The sequence below is a fragment of the Molothrus aeneus genome, chromosome 4 (assembly GCF_037042795.1).
Source record: "Molothrus aeneus isolate 106 chromosome 4, BPBGC_Maene_1.0, whole genome shotgun sequence".
NCBI classification, from domain to species: domain Eukaryota; kingdom Metazoa; phylum Chordata; class Aves; order Passeriformes; family Icteridae; genus Molothrus; species Molothrus aeneus.
Genome location: NC_089649.1, coordinates 47,984,062 through 47,996,980, shown reverse-complemented (window position 1 = coordinate 47,996,980; position 12,919 = coordinate 47,984,062). Strand labels below are relative to the sequence as shown.

The following is a 12,919-nucleotide window of genomic DNA, read 5'->3' as shown; positions in this document are numbered from 1 at the left end:
TGGCACAGCAGATGTGCTTGTGCTGTGTTCTCCTTTAATAACATAGAGAAAAGTCAGGCATGCTTCTGTCAGAACCACTCCTCTGAAGGTCATTCAGCTGTGCAGAAATGAAACAAAAATGTTTGCTGTAGGTGTGTGGAAGGTAAACTGCAGGCAGTCTGGGATAATCATTTTAGAGAACTGCCCAGCAAATAACATTTGGAAAACAAAGTGCAAAGATCTGAGTGTGGTGGTAAAGGTAGCTCATGCTAGAAGCTGAAGAGAGACAGATCCTATTGTGTAGAGTGTGCTCCTTCTCTCAGTTTGTGTCATATCTGCTTAGTGCAAATGCAATAAACCTTGATACTGAAGGAATTCTGGGATCACTGCCTTCAGTTTCTGGAGAGAAGCTAGAACAGTGCTGCAAACTGATTATTTTTTAAGGATATACAGGTATCCTTTGCCACTAAAGCCAACAGAGAGAAGTCAAGCTGCGTTGGAGACCTGCTGTCTTGCAGGTTCGTGTCTCTGGTGTGACAATAAGCAATATGGGTTGGCCCTAACATTAAATGGAAGTGAAAATAAGGAGGTTAAACAACTTCATACTGCAAGGCGCTTGCTTTCAGGAAATTCCAAGCACGTCATGGTAGCATGTCTGTTTTGGGATGTGGGTACAAAGAGAGAACCAGCTCATCCTGTCACTCTTGAAGCATTTTGGTTCTGGAAATACAGCAGCACTAATCTTTCTGCTTGTCTGACTTAAGGTGCCACTGGCATTGAAGATCGCCTGCAGGAGGGTGTTCCAGACACAATCCAGGCATTACGGAAAGCTGGAATAAAAATATGGATGTTGACAGGTGACAAGAGAGAGACAGCTGTCAACATTGCCTATGCTTGTAAACTGCTGGAACCAGAGGACAGAATCTTCACTCTTAAATCACAGACTAGGGTGAGTAGAAAAGTAGATTTTCTTCTCTGCTGAAAAATTCAATAGGGCTAGTCCACAGGACAATACAAAAAAGCAAATGTTGTTTGCTTGGGAAATCAAAGAACATTTGCTTTTCTGTATTGTTAATATTTTACCCTTGTGGGTAAAATATGAAATCCTTTTCTATGTATGTAGAAAGTCTGTTTGAAAATCTATTTCTTTATATGCAGTCCCTACATTATGATTAATTATTTTAATTGAATAAACTTCCTAATTTCTCTCAGTGGTAAGCTAAGGAGTTGACATGGCCTAGGGTTTAGAGGATTGTTCTAAGACCTTTAATTTTTCTTTTTTCCTCTGCTTATATGTATCTTAAGAAATACAATTCGTATATGCCATAAAAGATAGTGTGGCAAGAATTAACTGTGGGGAAAATAAAGTGAAAAAAGAAAGGATTTTTAGTCCAGTTGTGTTTGAGGAAAGCTTGGAGTTTGATTTGTGCCAACATTTTCCTTTTATTCTGCTGGGAAATTAGTGTCTTACTTGACGGTGAGAGCTATGTTCCTTTTGCAGAAGTGCTCTTCCTCTAACTAGGCTCAGGAATAAAAACCAGGATTTGATACTGTTGCATTTCAAACTAAAATGATGAGAAAATTTAAGAAGATGTATTTTTTACTGTGTTGCATGTGCTTTATATATATTGATACCACAAACTTTTTGAGCCTCTCATATTGATTCTGATAAAGTAAAACATTCCACAAGGCCAGTTCCTCAGTAATTCATGGCAGCTCACCTGTAAGGTGATATGAAGAGCACTTTTGGCTTTGCATGCCAGACAAAAGAAACACAGAGAGCAAAAGTTTTATCAAAGCTGTATTTATATTACAGAATCCTTAATGGTTGCTTTTCCTGCTAATTTTGAAGGTTTTCTGGCTTGCATAGGTTTTTCTCTGTTCTCTTAGTGCAATACCCAAGCAAATCTGCTCAAGCAAAGTTTATCACACTTTCATTAACAGCAGTCTACATCCTTTGTGATTTTAGAGGGCTATTCAGCCTCTTGTCTGAGCTTTTCAAGATAAATACTATACAAGGACAGCATTTGATGTTTTCCCCGTATGTATTTTATGAATTGAAAAGGGAGGCAGAGTACAAACAGAATTTCATAAGATGCCTTTCTCTTGTCTTTTATTAGGATGCCTGTGCCTTGGTAATGAGCAAAATTTTAGAAGATATCCAGAAGAATGCTTCTCTCAAAAAAAAACACAGTGAAAAACTTGGAAATGTCTCTGCAAGTCCCTCCACCCAAGCTCAAGGGTACAATTCAGGCCTGGTTATTGATGGAAGGACTTTAGAACATGTCCTTCATGACAGCCTACAGAATATTTTCTTGGAACTCACAGAAAAATGTCGGGCTGTAGTCTGTTGCCAAGCCACACCACTGCAGAAGAGTGTCCTGGTCAAACTGGTGCGAAATAAGCTAAAGGCAATGACATTAGCTGTAGGTGAGGCTTGTGGTTATCATCCTTTCTCTGAAAAGAAGTAGAAGCCAGTTTCTTCTCTTGTATATTTTGTTAATGTCTGTCACAAAATTTATTTTATGAGCGAGATAATCCTTTGAATTGTAGTTGTCTCTGACACGAGATGATGCCTGTCTTCTGAAGTAGCAAATTCAGTCTATAAACTTAGGTCAGTATAAAGCAGTAAGAACAGCATGAGTCATTGTTATGAACCATGCAAAGCAGCAAGTGAGAGCTATTTTTTTCCATCATAACCACCCAAAATTAGGAGGTGGAGGGGAGATGACTGGCTGTGATTTAAAGCACCCATATTTTGTGGTGCATCATGCCAGCTAAATTCTGACAAAAGGAACATCTATTATCTATTTGGAGAACACAGCTCAGTTTGGTTGTGTGTTCCACTTACTAATCCTGTTTTCCTTAGTGTTTTTCAGTGTTGGCCATAAAAATGTATTTCTCTGAACTCTCTGGTGTTTGGTATTTGTCTTTTCCTGCCACCTCCATAGCAATGTGATAGCCAGCAAAGCTAGTTTTGATTTTTCCTCTTTCCTCTGTAGGTGATGGTGCCAATGATGTCAGTATGATCCAGGTGGCTGACACTGGTGTGGGAATATCTGGCCAGGAAGGCATGCAGGTAGTGTATCCAAAGACAGCTTCAAATGATGTCAGGTTCCATTTTAAATCAGTTCAGAATGTACTCTGGAGACCCAATAGCTCCACAGTCTGTTCCCTTACATGGGCAAAACTTTGCAGCCTGAGCCTCCCACCCAGTCCTCAGCATTCCACCAGGAGCAATCAGAAGCTGAATGCTGCAGGTCAAGCTTCAAACAATAGTTTGCTGCCTGTCAGCAAGCTCCATATTTCTCATGTCCTGCAGGGAAATGAGCAGCCTAAGTATCAGTGTCAGTGATTTCTATGCAGTGATTTATTGTGTGGTAAGAATGATGACAGCCATATTCCTGCCTGTGCTGGACTGAGCTCTGTGTGTTAGTTGCAAAGTCTTGTATGGAAGGGGATATCTGAGGGAGGATAACCTGGCAAGCACTATGTATAAAAAATTGTAAAATAAAAATTTCCAGCAGTTGGTAAGTTGCTTGGTTGTCAGTATCTGAAGCTTGTTTTTAACGATTTGGTTATAGCATATCCTTTTCTTCTTGTGTGTCGCAGGCTGTGATGGCAAGTGACTTTGCAATCTCTCAGTTTAGACACCTCAGGAAGCTGCTGCTTGTCCATGGTCACTGGTGTTATACCAGACTTACCAACATGGTGCTTTACTTCTTCTACAAGAATGTGGTATGTAGCTGTCCCATTCTAGGAGAATTTTACATATTTTTGAGCACTGTTAGGTTTAGTGAGGCTTTATTTTCTTTTTTCTCTTCCTATTGTGAATGGTTTCAAAAAGCATGTGTCAAACAGTCCAGTTTCCCATTTGCCTGCAGAGGCCAGAGGCTCTTATTTCTTGGACTAAATTTCCCACTCAAAGCCATTGTTAGATTTCATTAAACAGTGGGTGAGGGGCACTACTAATATGGTGGCAGCACAACTGTTTCAGCAATTCATGTCTGATTTTGAAATGTTTCCACAGATTACTATAACCAGACCTAAGACCTACCAGTTTTTCTCTTGTTTTTAAAGCATTTGTCAATGGCTAAAATTTCATCATGTCATCTTTGGCTTTTCAGACCTACGTTAATCTCCTGTTTTGGTACCAGTTTTTCTGCGGGTTTTCAGGCACATCAATGACTGACTACTGGATCTTGATTCTTTTCAATCTCCTTTTTACATCGATGCCACCCATCATTTATGGTGTCTTGGACAAAGATGTATCTGCAGAGATACTCATGGAACTCCCACAGCTTTACACAATGAGCCAGAAACCTGTGGTAGGTTACAGAGTTCTTGGCCTGAAGCAAATTGAAATGGTCAGCGTTTGAGCCATTTCTGTCTTTCTTTTATGTTTCATCTCAGATAAACATTGTTTTAAATTATTTTCTCTGTTAGGAAATATCAAGGCCTATGCAGTATGTGCACAAATAAAAACATGGTTTTCAAAAGATTTTTTAGGCTCTTTTCAGTAATAGACCCAATTTTATCAGACATTTGGATGATAAAAGAAATTAAGGACTTCAGGTAAAGGGATTACCAGCATGTTTATTTCATTCATTGTGTCAGCTGTCAACATGCTTCCTCAAACTGGGAGTTGTTTGAGCAAGATAAGGGCACTCTGTATACTCTATTTTTTTTCTTTGTCATATAAAGGTCTTAACTGACAAAGAACCATAGCAGATTAATTTCAAATAATCCTCAAAGAACTTCTGCCAGTCAGGGTCCTTTTCACCCTACAGGTATGTTGTGAAATTTGCCTTCCCATCTGAAAACACTTTACATCATACTGGTCTGTCAGTAATTTCTGTCCAAACTTTTAGCACAGAAAACCAGAGGGAGTAGGGCTGTAGTTTATAAATCAAAATTATATAATTCAGTGCGGTTTTTCCTGATTTCTGCTTTGCTTAGCATGAAATCTAGCATAATTTTAAATTTATATTTCTAAATATTTAATAATTAAAATAATGTCTTTATTAGAACAATTGAAGACAGAGACAAAATAGGTACTAATAGTCCAGAAAGAGGAAACATTGACTATATGAGTCACCTAAAACTCAACATTTTCTTTATGATCAGATCCTACAATATCATTAGAAGGCATTTCTTTACCAAGAGGATGGTCATACACTGGAGCAGGCTCTTAGAGGTGTGGTCAATACCCCAAGTCTGTCAGTGTTAAGGAGGCATTTCCACAAGGCCCTTAATAACATGCTTGAACTTTTGGTCAGCCCTGAAGTGGTCAGGCAGATAATCCCTTCCAACTGAAATATTTTATTCTGTTCTATTCTACTCTATTCTAACAAATACTACTAAAAAAAGGAGCTACAATGTGTTGTGTACTAGTGTCGTCTCATTTATTATAACCTAGTTTAGGTCTGGTCTAGAAGGCAAAGATTATACACTGAATGGACAAATTGTTTGCTTGTTTGTGGACTTCTACTTTTGTTTTTATATACACTTAAATATTTTATGTTTCTTGGTTTACAGTACTTTTGAAAAACAAAGTATTCTTTTGGTACCAATCCAAACCTGTGTAGATTGGCTTGAGCAGGTCTGTGCTTTCTGTCAATTTTGTTTAAGTAAATGTTGCAAGGCCTCATTATTTGTTTTGATCTTCAGGATATATACGATGCAGTGATCTGAGCTGAGATGTAGGTTTTGAAGCAACATAATCAGAATTACTGCATTGCATAATATATTTTCTTCTTTTCCTTTTTTATTCCCTTATCTTCTGTTAGTTTTTTTGTCTTTTGTCCATCCCATCATTCCTTGCTCTGTGGTTGGAGTTATTATCATTTCCTTTCATGCATGGAAGCACATGGAAATAATTGCTTGGACATAAATAAAGTATAGAAAAAAGAGAAATGCTTTAAAAGTTGCAATAAGATGCAACATCACAATATTGCACCATGACATCATGAGTGTAGATCTTTGTATAAACCATAAAAAATAATGGCACAGTAAATGGGATTCATCTTCAGTAGTTTAAAGCACTTTCCTGAAAGGCAAATAAGTTTTCCACATCACCTTCAGACAGTGGTTCAGTTCTTAAAAAAGGGCTGAAAGGTTCTTTGGAAAAACCCATCTCTCCAGTAATCATAGAGGACATCCTGGATGATTGGGCTTCTCACCTATGTGTCTCACTTCAGTGCCTGAAGGAATGGGACATAGCTGAGCCTGAGCATAGGCAACTATGATTTCCTAGGTGGTTGATCTGTCATAGCAGTCTGCTGCTGCTGAGGGAAAAAGTCTTATTCCCTTCTTTTATTCTTCCTGTTCCCTCTTCATCCATATAGTTAAACTTTTCCTAGTGCCAGCGTAGTTATCCCATCAGGTCCTCCCAGGAGCTGATTTAACTCACTAAAAAATCAATGTGTTATTCCAGCAGAAAAGTGAGTTGGTTTCTCACATCTGATGAGTCAAATTAGCTCACAGAGGAGTCCCATCTGCACAGAGGAGTCAAAGAGCACACATAACAAAAAGGGGTGGAGATAGAAGAAGGTGGGACTTGGTATTCAGTGATGGTAAGCTGCAGGGTACTTCCCTGTCCATCAGCCCCTTCCCCTCCTTGGGACTCAGCTACAGCTCTGGTACATCCATTCTGATAGGCACAGCTGCAGGATCAGAGTTCCCAGAGCTGGCTGCTGATTTAAATACTAACAGTTAGCTATATTAGTGTGGAGGGAGATCTTTGTTGTACTAACACAAAAGATGCCTTTTTCACTTGGAAACTAACTGGAATTACTTCTGTAGATAATCTTTCCCCTGATCGAAATTAATGCTAGTTAAGGATGCAGCAATTTATTCAATTTGTTACAATGCCATTATGTTTTTCTCTTACAGGCTTACTTGCCTTCAGCTTTCTGGATAACCTTGCTGGATGCTTTTTACCAAAGTCTCGTTTGCTTTTTTGTGCCTTACTTTGTAAGTGCTGTCTACAGAGTATATTTATACATTTTGACTTACTTAAAACCTAAGCAAATTAAAGAATGGAATGAAGTATTTGATTTTTACTTCCTTAGTATATTCCATAGTATATGAATGTATACTAAGATCATCATTGGAACAGAACTGAACTGTGTATGTACAAATATGTATGGTATTGAAGTTATTCATGCCACTTCATGTTAGGACTGTATATAAAGAATATTTGACACTGACCACTGTCTTCCTTTGCAGACTTACTGTGGCTCAGACATAGACATTTTTTCTTTTGGAAACCCCATAAACACAGCAGCACTCTTCATTATGCTGTTTCACCTTCTCATTGAGTGCAAGTCTGTGGTGAGTACATTGTTTCCCAAAGAGTGTATTCCTTACAGAGTATGTGCATACAGCTTTCAGTAAAATTAAAGGGAAGAGAGGTCTTCAAATACAAAACAGAATAGGTATAAAAGGGTCAAACCCTAAATATTGTATTTATGTGATCATGTGAGCTCTCCTAACATATCTGTCATTGGAACCAATAGAAATACGACTAAAATTAACAAAACTGGGCCTCAGAATTATTTTTTAATAGTGAAATGATCCTGCTTTCTTTTCAAGTAGGGTGGTTTGGGGGATATTGGATCAGTTTTGCAAATGGTCAAAAATCCACCAGTGATCTGCTGAAACTTCTTTGGTTTGCAAAGTTTGCATCTCAAAGACAACAGTGTAAATTGCTGATTTTGAATGCTTGGAATTGATTTTCTCTGTGGCAAGGATAAACAGCTCAGAGGTGTATTTTGATGCCAGAACTGGAAAACCGATATGCTAAGACACATTATTTCAGTTTTCAAGTCTGCACAAGCTAAAGCATCTGCCTTAGCTTGGATAAATCTAGAGTACTTACAAGGGTAATACTTGGGGGTTTGGCTTAACTTTAAAGAAAATACAGTAATGGGTACGGTAGAAGGACACTTATTAATGAATTTTGGTTTTTCTTTGACTTTTTAGAAGTATTTTTAGGATTGTTTTGTAGTGGATGAAATTTCAAGTTGTGATTGTCTTTTCACTGTTCTTTTGGGACATTTGACATTTAAAATGTCTTTATTGAGAATATATATATATAGCATGAGTGTATTCACACTCTGATTAGAGAACTTAAATGTGTTTTGTTTGGCATTTTTTAATGTTGGCAGGCTGTAAGAACAGTGACAATGTTGTTTTCTTAGTAGCTGCTATAGCCATTTAGGTGTAAAATTACAGAAAAACTCCAGTGTAGAAAGGTAACCAATGTCTCAAGCAAGATATATAAAGGTGGTGTCATGTGAAGATCTCACCTCCATTTGCTTGAGAAAGCTTTCTGTGCTGCCAGTGAATGAGGTAGTAATCTGAGGCAAATGTCTTTCACAAAAGAATGAAAAGCTATGAATTTATGAGAATTTAAAAAAAATAAATGTCTGGAACACCTGTATACTGTAGAAAGAAGGCTCCATTCTTTCTGGATTGTTTTGTATGAAATTAGGAATATTATCTGAACAGATGTATCCTCTGTTACTTTCAACAGCTGCCCTTGGAGGAAAAGTGTGCATGTTCATGTAAATACAGATGTAATAGTCTTTCTGTTTTACAGCTTAAATCTTATTTCTTTCCTTGCTGGAATTGCAGACATGGATACATACAGCAGTTATAGTTGGCAGCATCCTGTTTTACTTTGTGTTCACTCTGGCTGTTGGAGCAACCTACAAAACCCACAACCCACAATCAGACTTTTACTGGATCATGGAAAAGCACATGACAGACCCAGTATTTTACTTAGTTTGCCTCCTGACTACTTGCATTGCTCTGCTACCCAGGTGAGTTTCTGTTATATAATTATAGATTACTGCTGTTACCAGAATTAGTTTTCTGTGAGTCAGTGATGTTATGAAACTCTGGCTAGGTCTTTCCTCCCTAGCATCCCACAATAAAAATGAAGATTTCATTAATTTATTAAACCAAGCTATGGTTTATTTATATACAAATCAGTTAAATTAGTGACCAGAGTTGGACATGTACTATATATAGACAAAGAAATACTGTGCTTAGTCCGTGTTACTTTGTGAAATGATTTTCTGTTTGAAATTTATGTCATGAATATGTACAAGAGTGTTTAGAGTGAAGAATGCATGTACAGGCTTCTTTGTGGGGTGGAAACATGCTGACTAGATTCACAAGGGGTCTTGATATTTTTTTTGTCTCACTGAAGTTCAAGTTTAATAATTAATTCACCCTGGAAGGGCAGTTGTATTGGGTGGAAGTGGAAGATTCCAGCATGGTGAGCAGGGAGACACCTGAATGAGCCAACAGAGCAAACCAAACCACATGAAAACCTGTGAAAGAGACTTCATCAAACCTTCCCTTTAGCTTTCTTTAGTAGCCACAGCTATCTTCATTTCACTGCCTGAGCGTGAACTCAAGTCTGTAGCCTACAGTGAAGTGCCTCCAGTGCTAATTACTCATTCTTCTGTGTTGTGTGTCTTTCTTGCCCTTATATCATTTCAGAAAGAATGAGACTTGAAATTGAATTGCACAGACAGATACTGAGAAGAGTTGAGGAGAATAAGTGCTGTTTCCTGCTCACCTGATGTAATTTAGTATCATTAGACACAATCTAAGCACAGTTTCTGGATCAAGTGCTGTAGTACGGGCTGTATAAGTTATCAGTCCTGCCAGCAGCAAAGCTGGCAGAGCCATGCCTATAGATGCCTGCAATGGCCACCAAGTATTAAGTCCTGTTTGAACTTGTCTGATCTGTCTCAAGCATGTCATCAAGAGTTTTACTGCACTCACTGGGGATTATGACTGATCTGATCTGACTGATGACTTTGGTTCACACTTCAGCAGAATGACGAACCATGAGGTGCAAGAAACACGTGGTTTTCTGTCCCTGCTCTCAGCTTGGTTCAGGTGGTGACAGTAGAGCCTTTTCTTTAACACACAGTAAATCTCCTCTACATGACAAATTATTAGATAAAGGCTGTTCTGAGACCTTTTGGTAGGGCTGTAGAGAGCCAAGGTAGGATAAAGGTTTCAGCTTGGTCGCTGCTTCCAGTGTGTGGCTGTTGAATTTTGAAGATGACAGTGGTTTTCATGGTGAACTAAACACGAACTATTTAGAAATTCCTTAAGTCATAAGTACTCTCCCTATGTGAACAGGGAATCAGAAGATTTATAGCTGTTGTGGCTAATTTCAGCTTTTCTACTGCAGTGATTTGAAGCAGATGTACCTATTATGGGACTACTGCTGTCACATGCATGTTTTTTTCCAATGTTTATTTCTGATATGATCCTTTGTATGGTGCTGAAAAGCTTCCACTCAGGGGCATTGTGAAGCCAGGGGGTCCTTGGCAGCTTCTGGCATGAGGGAGTGAGACTGGGGCTTTCACTGGAGATTTAAATAAGTTCTCTTACAGAAGGACAGACATTGGATGCTCTGTTGCCTGAAAATCCACTGCAAAAATCTTTGATTAAAACTGACCTAAATTGCCAGTTAAGTCAGTTCTAATATCACAGAATTATAGAATGGCCTGGGTTGGAAGAGACCTTAAAGATCATCTAGTTTTAGTCCAAGAACTAGGCATCAGGGTTATTTGAATGGTGTTTGGTTTCCTTTAGTCACTGGAAACAGTTTTGGGGTTTCTTTTAAAACAGCTTGTTTGTAACTGTGTTTATTTTGTAGGTATTTGATAAGAGTTCTCCAAGGAACACTGTTTCCATCTCCGGTGTTGAGAGCCAAGTACCTTGTCAGACTGTCCCCCAAGGAGCAGAGGAAAGAAATTAGGAGATGGAAAGATGAGTGCAATGTGAATTATAGGGTGGAGCCCCAGCCTACTTCTGTGCCGTCCAGCTCAGCTGCAGGTGCTGTATCAGAGGAAGAAAGAACTGACAGTGTTTTGCCAGCATCTAAAACACCTTTTCAGACCTGTTCAAGAGATAGGTTATTAAAGAACACCTCCTTCTTACCAGATATTCAGGATGAGTCTGGGAGTACAAGTGGCTTGAACTCTGAAGAGACTGAATTTACCAAAGGGAACTAATACGTTTACATTTGGTGGCAATAGATCATGTGCCGAAGTGTCTGTGTGTGCTTCTGAAACGGGCAGCAGTGCTGAATCTCCAGCACACAGAGCAGTTTTGAGTTCTGTTTTGTGTGAAGAAGATGCTTTACTATATTTTACAAAGTTGGAATGCTAGCTGGTTAAACACAGGAGTAGTAACTGCTGATTTCTGCCATGCTGTGGTTTTGTTTTCTTCAGCCAAGGTAGATTACGAACACATTTCCTTAAAACCTTGTTTGTGAGACTTTGCTGTAATTTATTAAGATATTCACAGTCTAAATGTCTGGATTATTTTTTATATTTCTTCACACACTAGACTTTGCATAATGGTAATTTCTTGTATGCAACATTGCATAACACCTCGTGATGTTATGGACAGGACATTGCATGAATGTGGATTTGCAGAATCCAGTTGAGGTAAGTCAGCCTCCTCCCTTACAGTGTGCCCTAGAACCCTAGCATGCCCTGGGATTCACCACTTGCTGAAGAATGAAGTAAGCTATAGGGCTGGCATGTGGTGTTACTGGTTGGCTTGTTTCAAGACTTTTTATTACATGCTGTAGTGTGTGTAGACAGTAATTTATATAACCACTGTGGTCCAGTTTGTTCACCAGGCTCTTGCATGGGCCATCTCCCTGCTGGACAAATACCATTTTAACCATAAGAGAGAAGCCCAAATGAGACACATGTAACATGTCTCCCTCACTGCCTTCTTCACATAAAGAGCAAACCCTAAGTGCAGCCTTTTGTTTTCCATGTCAGGTCATCCTCCAGGTGTATCACTCCATTTTGACTCCATGTGCCATTTCATGTTGTCTGCCACCAAAATGGACTTCTTTCCTATCTCACCCAATTCAGATGTTGGCTGGCTGTCTTTTCTCTAAACTACCTCATGCCTGTACTGCAAAATTGTTGGCCAGCAGCAGTGAGGAGCTCCAGTCTGTCTTCAGGTCTTCCCTTACAAATAGCAGCTTTTAGCTGGTAACATCACTCTTCTTCACTCTCAAGTGTTTTAAAATTTCTCCAAGCTTTTATAATAATCAGCTTAAGTGTCTCTAAAGGCTGCTCAAAAGAAGGCATCTTGCATTGCATGTCTCACATTTAAGTGCTGTTGTTCATCTGTCTCCAAGATAGATGAGTCCTGCCCTCTGCCAGTTTCCCACTGCTCACACACTGCACAAAAAGTGGCTGAGGTGCATGTGGCAACTTCTAGATTCCAGACTCTAAAATATTGCCTCCTTTTTACTTCCATTCCCAAAAAGTTACATGGACAATTTAGAGAGGAGCTTAGGAAATCTGTTTGTATTCACTAGCACCTGTTGAAATAAACAATTTCCTCAAACTGTAGCTGCTAATGAATTATTACTGCTGAGTCATTTTTTTTTGGTTCTGTTACTTTCTCAAAGTTTCTGCTTTCAAATTGCCCAGATTTGTGTGCTTATTTTTAGGCACCATGTTTCGGGCAAGGGCTCTGCTTTCTAATTGAACCATGAGCTTTCCATATCAATGATCAACATTGCATATTCCACATCTTTTAAGATCTCTGAAAGAATTTAAACAAACGCTGTGAGGTCTGGACAGCTGCTGCTATACAGGGCAGATATTGAGGGCATGCTGAGTTCATTCAAATGCCAATCACCACATGTTCCAAATGTTTAAAACCGCTCAGTGTTCAAAAGGTAGAATGTAATTAGGACTGACTCTATCCCTGATGTTAGTGAGGGGAGAAAGAGAAAATATACTTTTTTTAGCCTGTAGAAGAAAAGTAGTGGAAGGAGAAAGTGATGACAGCCATTTCTGAATTTTTTTTTTTTTTTTTTTTTTTTTTTTTTTAGTTCGGTTCAACATATGATAAAATGTTTTTGTTA

The 12,919-nt window shown here is 38.7% G+C and overlaps 1 protein-coding gene across 1 annotated transcript in view; it reads left to right on the top strand.

Moving 5' to 3' along the window:
- Positions 1-12,398, top strand: part of ATP10D (ATPase phospholipid transporting 10D (putative)) — a 32,010-nt gene extending 19,612 nt beyond the window's left edge. The window contains exons 14-22 of the mRNA XM_066548458.1: positions 744-928; positions 2,100-2,409; positions 2,982-3,058; positions 3,592-3,717; positions 4,107-4,307; positions 6,874-6,954; positions 7,210-7,314; positions 8,620-8,807; positions 10,673-12,398. Coding sequence (XP_066404555.1) covers positions 744-928; positions 2,100-2,409; positions 2,982-3,058; positions 3,592-3,717; positions 4,107-4,307; positions 6,874-6,954; positions 7,210-7,314; positions 8,620-8,807; positions 10,673-11,030 — 1,631 coding nt within the window. The 3' untranslated portion in view covers positions 11,031-12,398. The remainder of the gene's footprint in view (positions 1-743; positions 929-2,099; positions 2,410-2,981; positions 3,059-3,591; positions 3,718-4,106; positions 4,308-6,873; positions 6,955-7,209; positions 7,315-8,619; positions 8,808-10,672) is intronic.
- Positions 12,399-12,919: the final 521 nt, after the last annotated feature.